General features: G+C 52.3%; 1 protein-coding gene across 1 annotated transcript in view; it reads left to right on the plus strand.

Annotated features, from left to right (window-relative positions):
• NGEF (neuronal guanine nucleotide exchange factor) overlaps nt 1–9,812 on the plus strand; it is a 37,060-nt gene extending 27,248 nt beyond the window's left edge. The window contains exons 7-12 of the mRNA XM_031064614.1: nt 472–561; nt 2,157–2,320; nt 3,350–3,505; nt 5,947–6,026; nt 6,481–6,585; nt 7,222–9,812. Coding sequence (XP_030920474.1) covers nt 472–561; nt 2,157–2,320; nt 3,350–3,505; nt 5,947–6,026; nt 6,481–6,585; nt 7,222–7,394 — 768 coding nt within the window. The 3' untranslated portion in view covers nt 7,395–9,812. The remainder of the gene's footprint in view (nt 1–471; nt 562–2,156; nt 2,321–3,349; nt 3,506–5,946; nt 6,027–6,480; nt 6,586–7,221) is intronic.
• The last annotated feature ends 146 nt before the right edge of the window (nt 9,813–9,958 follow it).

The following is a 9,958-nucleotide window of genomic DNA, read 5'->3' on the forward strand; positions in this document are numbered from 1 at the left end:
TTGGCAGAACTACAGCATCTGCATTTTTGAAAAAAATATGTTTGGCTTCATTCTCTCCTTGAAGATGATACTGCAAATGTACCTCATTCCAAGTGTTGGGAACAAGGAAAATGAGATATATGATGTGTCAGATTCTGGAAAACAAGCTGTTCATTTTGCTTTGCAACCAGAAGCACTGTTTTATACTGTCTCGTTCAGTAACTGAATGTAGCCACCTAATATGTCCTCTGACAGTCAGTTTCCACCTGCAACACCTTCTGGATGTTTGGGAGCTTTTTGGTTGCTCAGGTTTTGGGGTTTTTTTCCCCTTCTCTTTTCATGCACCCACAGTGCTGATAAAAGAACTTGGCTTTGTCAATTCCTGTTACAGCAGGGCACTTACCTGATTGTGGTCAGGCCTTTTCATGCTGTCCATCATCATTTACCTGCTTAAGGCCAGCAGAGACAAACCTTTGTGCTCTCTTTTCCCAGGTGGTGAAAGCATGTAATGAAGGTGTCCGGAAGATGAGCCGAACAGAGCAGATGATCAGCATCCAGAAGAAACTAGAATTCAAGATCAAGGTATAAGCACAGGCTGGACAGTTTTGGTTCACTGTCTGCACTTTGCAGACAGCCTCCAAAGGGTCCCCTCCAAAGGGGCTGCTGCAGGCACAGCACCTCTGTGTGTGCTCAGTGCACACCTCCTGCAGAGGCTGGGGCAGCACTAAGGCCAGTGTGGTGTGCACACACACAGGTGGGACATGTTGGCATCACGTCTCCTGTGCACTGTGCTCCTGCTCCAGCACTCAGGTCTGGCTCTTCCCTCTTACCTCCCTTCAAAATGCAGGTCAGCTTTCAGCTGTTATTTTACATGCAAAATATGTAAAGGTAGATGAAAGCTACAAAGCAAAACACTTTAAAACTGAAAAATACGCTGACAAAGACTGCCCCACCATTTTGATTCTTTCCTGTACTTGTGTACAGTCTCTAAATACCCGCTGCTGATCTGTTTCAGCTCCACTGAGGGAATTACTACATCAGTATTTAGGGGTATCTGATCAGATCTCAGTTATATATACCAGATGGTATATATAACTATATATATATATAGTTATATATACACACACACTATATATATATATATCTCAGATGTATACCATGAAATTCCAGTGCTGAGTATAAAGTTGTCAGTTCTTTTCTTGAATGCTATAGAGATGCTTCTCAGGTCTGTCTGCTTCACAAACTGTAAGGATCATATTTCGCTTCCAAGCAATCTTTTTATGTACATGAACAACCAAAACAAAAAATTTGATTTTTATAGAGCACTTTACTAGCGTGTCGGGGCTACACCACAGTCCACAGGACAGTAGTAGATTAGGGAAGCTACACAGTTGTCTTCACCTGTTGTAAAGCTGAGACTGTAATGACAGGCAGAAGCTGGCTCATCTCTGGAGCAGATCTGCCTTGGGACCTGGCACGGGTAGGGCTCTTCTGGGGAGAAGAGTGCAAGGAGTTGAAAAGATAGATTGTACCACCATGCATGTGATGAGCACTGGGAGTGAAGGTAAAAAGAGTGACAGTTACATAGTTTTTTTTCAATATTTAAGTCATTTGGAAGTGTAGTATTCTTCTAGTGCAAGATGTGCTTTGTTCTGGGCTTCTTAGTTTTAGCACAATACATGTGGTAACTCCAGCAGAAATGCTGTGGTCGGTGCGTGGACAGTATCTCCTCCTGACAGGGACAGACCCAACCAGAGGAAACCTGTTTAACCTTGGGTTTTTTGTAACCAAAAGGCCAAATCTGTGGTTTTAAAAGTCAGTCTTAATGTTTAGGAAAGTTCAGCCCAGGTGACAGGATCTCTCAGAGAGAGATCAGGGCATAGGCTGTTGTTTCATTACAGTACTTGGCACTCTAGCATTGCCATCCTTAAATATCTGTCCAGCCTTGGGCTCCTGCTGTACCCCTGTCCAACTTCTGTCACGCTGTGCTGGGCTGTGTGGATGGCAGAGCACGCTGCCCTCTCCTTGCAGCTCTGCTCCAGCCTCTGCAGTGCAAGTTGTGGTGGTGGGAGTTCACCCTTCCTTTTGCATCTCTTGGTGCTTTCAGCATCATAACCACTTGACTCCATGGGGTTTTGTTGCTCTCCTAAACTTTGCCATCTTTTCCTCCCTTCTAGTCTGTACCCATCATCTCTCACTCCCGCTGGCTGCTGAAGCAGGGGGAGCTGCAGCAAATGAACGGTCCAAAGACATCACGAACACTTCGCACCAAGAAACTCTTCAGAGAAATCTATCTGTTCCTTTTCAATGATCTGCTGGTGATTTGCCGGCAAATTCCGGGGTGAGTGCAAAATTTGGGTTGTACACAGGATACTTCATTAGTTCTATTGCCCCAGTTTTATCCAACCTGTGATGCTGTGACCCCATCCTGTCCCTCAGGCGCAGGCACATCCCTTGGCCTGACATGTACACCTCCCTCCAGTAGTCACCTTACCTTTGAACACAGCTGACTCTTCATGGGTGGCACAGCTCTCTCCAGCTGAAAATTCATGGCCAGCAGGAGTTGAACAGATCCCAGGGCAGATCTGTCAGCAGGGTGACTATGCATCCAGCAGTTTCTGCAGGATGGAAATGAGTTACATTGGCTGGTGACCTGACCCTGGAGACCTGTCTTCCTGTCAATAAGTGATTTTTGACTCGTTACTTCCTGAAGAACAGCTCAGATTTAGTCAGTTAAAACTCTAAGAAAGCCAACGAGAAAGTTGGAGTAGCGGGGAGAGGTACAAATTTTGGCCCAAGGCCAGTCCTTATATTTGACATGGTGTAACCTGCCTGAGGAGGATGTTGTCGTGCTGAGGACTGTGTCTTGTGCAAGCAGACACTGGTGAAACACAGCAGCAGAGAACAGCATGTCCTTTGTGGCGTGAATTAGACCCACGGGTAGGGAGCATCTTGCCCATCCACTGTTCCTAATGAACGCGTCGCCGCAGTGTCTGTACACTGGGAAATGTTTTGCTTCTGTGGCAACTTGTATCCAGAAAACACAGAGGCATTTCATAAATAGGAATGAATTAAGCCTCACAATCTCCTTTGAGGGAGCGCCATCTGTGTTTTGGATGTGGGGAGCTCAGACAGAGCAAGCAGCTTGTTCCAGGCCATGAGGGCTGCCCAGGGCAGAGCACAAAGAGGGTTCCTTGCTTTGCAGTGGGTTTTTATAGCCACACGCTCATCCCATCCCACAGCAGGACACCTTTTCTGCTCCTTCCATGCAGCCGCTTCTGGTCCGTGTCCGCAGTACAGTTCTGGGTGGCTGAAGTCAAAGTCTCCTGCAATAACCACAGTTTTTCCTAATCTCTCTAACCTCTCCCAGGGACAAGTACCAAGTGTTTGACTCTGCTCCCCGAGGGCTTCTTCGGGTAGAAGAGTTAGAAGATCAGGGGCAGAGTTTGGCCAATGTCTTCATCTTGAGGCTGTTAGAGAACGCAGATGACCGGGAGGCCAGCTACATGCTGAAGGCATCATCCCAGTGAGTACCAGTCACCCTGCTATCACTCAGCAGTGCTCTCTCCCTGCATCCTGCCTTCATGGGGACCACCTGTTCAGGCTTTCCAGGTATGGGCAGGGGGGGATCCCACAGCTGCAGCTGAGCTGGCCCTATCGACTTCTCTGCCCAGCATAACTCCCCTGAGGCTACTCAAACCCCCAAGGCTACTGGTCACCTAGGCAGGTTTCTCTCCTGTACAGTGTATTTGAGGCCTCTGGGGTGGTGGACAGACAGGCAGTCCCTGTTCTGGGACAGAGAGGTCAGAAATCAGCCCAGGCACCAGCTGATTTACAGACTGCAGCGTATTCAGAAAGTAAAACCAAGCAGGATACACACTCACACACTCCAGAGGCTCCACTGACTCACAAGAATCATGGCCATGCCTGGCCAGCCCTGTGGAGCAAAGTGTCTCCTGTTTGTGGGTGAAGGTGGGAGAAAAGGCTACTTCCTCTGTGTCTCAACAGCCAGTGCCAATTTTGTGCAGCCCTTCTGCAGCTCAGGGCCTCCTTGTCTCCCTGGATACAGGTTTTCTGGCTCACTGATTTTTCACTTCAGGCTCCAACAAGCTCAGGCTGGACAAATGATTCAGCTGGACCCAATTGTTTTGGAGCACAGGGCACGGCTTTCTCACTGACCCAAGCATTACCAGGCCCACATTTTCTAGCCACCAGCTAAACAGCTCCTAGAGACAATGCACACCTCCAGGCTGATGTTGTCTGCTGTGAGCAGGCTCATGTTCATCATCCATATTCCTAAATGAACACCAGCCCTGGGGTTGCACCCTGACTGCCCCCCCACCACCACCACAGCATGAGCATCAGGACAACGAGCCCCCAGCACAGTGAGCAGCTGCACCTTCTCCCCAGGCATATGGCTGCAGCTCTGCTGCACTGAAAATAGAGATGTCACTCACACTATGCAGGGCAAGCGCACGTGTGACGTCTGTGAGGCTTGGCTGTGCAGCAAATGATAAACCAGGCCAAGATTTGCTCAGCTCAGGGGAGACAGTCTCAGATCCATGCTCTGCATCCTGTCCCATCTTCTAGTTGGCCACAGCAGGTATGTGATCTAGAACATGGCTTGCCAGCAGGTCTTGAGCACTGAAATGTGACATATCAACTGCTGAAGGCTGCTGTTTCAGAGATGCAGGAATGATGGAGGTAGTATTGGACACAGACTGGGAAACTGAACAGTTAGAAGAGATAAATGGGAGCCAAACAGAGACTTCTTCATCTCTTCTACACATCTTGCAACAATGCTGCTCAGTAGCAACTTGCAGCTCATGCCCTGGGTGGGCTCTGCCAGGAGCTGACACTTCATTTGGACACAACTGGTTGCATCGATAGACCTGGAGTGTGGGTGGGCTCCTTACAGGCTGAGAGGAGCTGGGCACTGTGGGCAGATCCATGGAGCCCTGTAAGGATCAGGGCCAGCATGCAGACAGGGCCACAAGCATGGCAAGACTCTGGGTTTGACCTCTACTTGTTATAGCTCCTCTGAGCTCAAGGCCCTTGTCCCACATCTTCATGTGATGTGACCTGCAGGTGTTTCCACTGGTCCTTGGCATTGTTCTTCATACCTGAAGTATAAAGTATTCCCAACCCTACAGATCAACCTGCCAGCACTTGTCCTTTACATCCCCCTTTTAGGCCCCTCTCCTTCCTGAAGACACTCCCATGGCTTTTCATGTGTGTCAAGCTCAGGCTTTAAAACAACCTGAGGAGGTAGAAAACTCTGGCTCTCTGGCAGATGGAAGCACACTTGGTCCTCCAGGCAGGAGCTGGAGCCTGTGAAGATTAACTGCTCAATTTCCTCGTGGGGCTGAGAGGAGCCAAGCCTGGGTTTTCTCCAGCATTTGTGAGATCTTTACCCTCCCAGCTGAAGGTCCAGGTTTTGCAGTGTGCTGTTCACATGGGTCTTGTTGCCAAGCAAGTGGTACCTTTGGTGTGCTGCAGTGCTCTTCTGCAAGGGAATTAATCAGCTCTGCCCTTTAAATGTTCCTACACAGCAGTTGCAGGAATAAATGGTTCCTGTAACTGCTTATCTCCCAGAAAAACTGCTCCTGTTGACCAGCCCAGCCAGGAGCTGCCTTTGCTTGCTACTTCTCAGAGTGCCAGGCCCCCCACCTTGCTGCTGGCTGTTGACAACAATGCCAGCAGAGGGCTCCTCCCCAGAGAGGGACTGTGCTGCCTGTGGGGGACAGCCAGGGCTGTGCAGCAGGGCCCAGAGCACTGTCACATGTGACATCCCAACCAGGGTGTGCAGCAATGGGGCTCAGCATCACCGCTGCACCCAGGACCCTGGAGGGGCAGGCAGGAAAAGGCTGGGAGGAGGAATATGAAGTCCAGAACTGCCTAGGCAGAAGAACTAGGGCCCTTACAACTCTTGCATGTTCACAGCTTTGGTTTGTCTCCCTTATCCAGGAGTGAAATGAAGCGCTGGATGATTTCACTAGCCCCAAACCGGAGAACCAAATTTGTTTCATTTACATCCAGACTTGTTGGTAAGAGACACAGCATCGGAGCTGGGAGCTCTTCACCCCTACCTCAGGACACCTTATGCTGCCTGATCTCAGTGCAGCCACATATCTGGGACCTATGCCAAAGCTGAACCCTCTCCCTGGGCTCCCCCCCTCCTTTTCCACCACCAATACCTGCTTGTCTCTAAGCCTGGCCCTGACTTCAACCCCTCCAGCCTGGGCTGGGCTACACCAGCACTTTGCCTCCCTTCCAGGCTGCCCATGGGCTAGCACGGTGGTGGTGACGTGAACCCGGTCCCTTCCCAAGAGTTGCTTCCCCACTACCTGTGGCTGGGGCGCTACCTGGCTTCCCCAGAGGCCCTTACCAGATCAGAGGGACCATGTGCAGAGCTCATGGGGCTACAGCCACCCAATCTGTGCTGTTCTTCAAGGGGCTCCATCCCAGTCCCTCCCTCACTCTTGCCCTGTTTCTTGGCAGACTGCCCACAGATACAGTGTGTCCACCCGTACGTGGCCCAGCAGCCTGATGAGCTCTCCTTAGAACTGGCTGATGTCCTCAACATCCTGGACAAGACAGATGATGGTATGGGGACGGGATGGGGATGGGCTGGGGATAGGTTGGGAGTCACTGTGGAAGGATGGGCTTTGCTGCAGGCAGGTAGTTGAGAGTCTCTCCCTCCAGCCAGGGAGAGGCTCTGGCATCAGCATCACAGCCAGAGAAGGAAGTTACTGCCTTCTCCTAATAGCCAATCCAGGTTGCCTAAGTTGTGACAACACTGGCACAGCCTCCCAGCACCAGCTGTGGGCCATGGTAGAGCTAGCACAGCCACTTCATATATAAGCTAGTGCTATTCTTACCTTCATGATGCTTCACAGCCACGTGGTCCTGCTCTCTGGGGTACTCTTGTAGCTGGTGGTCTCAGTCACATTGGATGTCTGCTGGGGACCACTCCTGTGGCTCCGGGGACAGCAGAGGGCGCTTGGTGGCAGCAGTGCCTGCTTTCTGCTGGCATCCCTTGAGCCAGTTGTCCTCACATGATGCTGCTCAGGTGAGATGGCCCCCTTGCTGGATGGACAAACTGGGTCTGCTCCAGCACAGGCCTCTGAGTAGCTTCCAGAAAGCTCTGCCAGCTCAAATGGCTCTTTCCAGCACAGCTGTTCCAGTGCAAGAGCAAGGGCCAGTCCTTCCCCACTTACATCTGTGTCTCTCTATACTCAGGCTGGATATTTGGGGAACGTCTTCATGACCAGGAGAGGGGCTGGTTCCCCAGTTCTATGGGGGAGGAGATCCTGAACCCCAAAATCCGAGCCCAGAACCTGAAGGAGTGTTTCCGGGTGCACAAGTCAGATGACAGTCAGAGAAGAAAACTGGGCAGCAGAAACCGCCAGTGACCACCGGCATCCTCAAGCATCTGGAGTGCCTCAGAGAGGCAGAAGACAGAGCCTGCCAGCTGGGAGGAGGTGGCAGCTGTGGGACACTGTGGGGGACCTGGTGCACCGGACGAGGCACACAGACCCATGAACAAACAGACTCATTCCTAGGCTCTCTGGAAGCACTGGTCCCTTCCTGGAGATCAGCGCTTTAAACTGTAAATAACCCTTTTCCAAGTGTTCTGTAAAGCCCCAAAGAGCATGAGCTCAACAGACACTGCCTGAAGGCCACCAGCTGCTGGCCAGGTGAGCCACATGTGCTGGCTTGGGCTGGCTCAGGCTGCTGGGAAGGGCAGTGGCCACAAACATGAGCAATTGATATTACCTGGTTTAAGCATTAACAGCTTATTGCTACCTTCCAAGTCTGGAGTGCTCTGAACCCAGCATCTCACAGGGGCAGAACTGAGGTCAAGCAGCAGTCTCAACCATCTCAGAGCTCATTTACAACTGGCTGGGATGAGCCTCAGGAACTCTACTACCCTAGTCCTGCTGTGAAGCTGCCGGGCTCACTCCCACAGGCAGACCTTCGATCTGCTTCCAGTCAAACGCTCTGCAGTGCTCCACACCCAGCTTTTCTCCAGCAGCAGCCCAGCCTTGCCAGCCCTAACCCACGTCTCTGCCTGCCTGACAACCTCGAAGCACATCTGGACACTGTCCCATGGCTCAGCCCTCTCTACCACAGCCTTCCTCCTTCTGCAGGACCACTGCAGAACCCCAGCATCACGTCCTTCCTGGTTGATCGTGCACTTGTGGTCTTTGCTACGCCCTGCTGCTGAGGCCCGAGCAGGGGTGGCTGTGCCAGCAGCGTCTCGCACACCACACGAACCACCAGCAGCCCCACAGCAGGTGAGTGACCTTAGCTGGGAGCTGCTGTCCTACATGCTCTGGGAGGCCCAGCAACTGCTGCCTGCATGCTTGTAACCCACCCCCACAGCCTCCCTGTACAGGCTCACCTCCATGTATATATATGCAAGTCTTGTGGCCAGCAGAGCCAGCTCATCACTCCTTCCAGCTGTGGCACTGAGCAACGCATGAAGCCCCAGGCACAGCACTGAGAGCAGCGTGGGGGACAGACCCACAGCAGCCGCCCCTTGTTCAACAGTCTCACACATGGCTGAGGGCCTCTCAGCTGGGCCCAAGCTGTGGCCAGCATCCATTAGGAAATGAATTATTTGGCACCTTTCTGTAACATGGCAAAGGATTGTCTTCCAGGCATTGTAGCCTGTGCTGATTTATGCTCTGGCCGTGCCACGGTGGTGCTCAGAGAGGGGACAGAGAGCAGCTGCCAACAGAGCCACGCAGAGGCCACGGGCATGGAGAGGAGGAGCACAGCCAGGCCAGCAGGAACGTGGGGAGAAAGCAGGGTGCTTGGAAGCTGTGAAGAGAGGCTACAGAACTGCTCATTGGATGACATGGTGTGTGCAGTTTGAGGCTGAACACAGCTGAGGTGGATTCCCAGGGCTGTCCCTACTGACACCACAGCCTTGGGCCAGCCAGCCCAGAGCCACCCCCCAGGACCAAAGTCGTGGGAGCCACAGCAGTGAAGGGGGAAGAAGGCATTTTTCACTCAGTGTCACCACATTAGCATGTGGCAACATCCAGCAGGGCTGTGCTTCCTTGGCCCCCCGTGGGAAGTTCATACCAGCCCATGGTTCCCAGTCACCAGTCAGAGCTGGGCCAGGAAGACTTGCAGCCTCCAGTCTGCTGCACTGAGCCAATTAAATGGGGACACCCCAAGCCAGGTCCCTCCAGCAGCACCCCACAGTCAGCTTTCTGAAACAACCAAACCTCCAGCTCGGGATCCAAACCTTGCAACAGCCACAAATGCACTAGTGCAAACAGAAATTCCTTAAAATTACAGGAAAACCCACCACATTTCACAGCATCCAGCTTTGCAGCCCAGCCCAGTCCAGCACCAGGCCTGCAGCCCCACGTGCCTACCTGGCACGTTACTCACAGCACAGAAATGCTCCCTTGCCCATCGGATGTTTCACCAGTTGGCCATAGCCAGGATTCCAGCTCCTCAGTGCACTGCTCCAGGGAGAGGGGCTCAGTGCTGCTGTGCCATCCCATCACTCACCACCAAGCCCTGGGATTGCTCCAGCCCCTCCTGCTCTGCTGCGATTCCACAGGACTCGGGACCCCAGACACAGGCTGTGCCATTTCCACTGAATGGCATCCAGTGTTATTTCCTCAGACCCAGCCCTGCACGCCTCCATCTCAGTGATCTCCAGTGTTGTACAGGGCCAGGCCTGGGGCCCACAAGCATAGGCTGGAGCCCCCCAGCCCTTGCCAGGCTGCCTCAGCGAACTGAGGGGAACTTCTTGTTGTCTGGTTTTTCTGTGTGATAAAATGTAGCTGAGCAAGCCAGCACCAAAACACTTGTGTGTCTCCTTCCTCCCCCAGACTGATCACTGGTCTCCTCCCCAGTCCCCTCCAGTGCAACTGGCCCACATGCAGTGGGTCAGAATGGGGTTGCACATGAACTTGGGGTGGCTTACACCCATAAACAACACTTCGCTAGG

Source organism: Geospiza fortis, unplaced genomic scaffold, assembly GCF_000277835.1.
Source record: "Geospiza fortis unplaced genomic scaffold, GeoFor_1.0 scaffold592, whole genome shotgun sequence".
NCBI classification, from domain to species: domain Eukaryota; kingdom Metazoa; phylum Chordata; class Aves; order Passeriformes; family Thraupidae; genus Geospiza; species Geospiza fortis.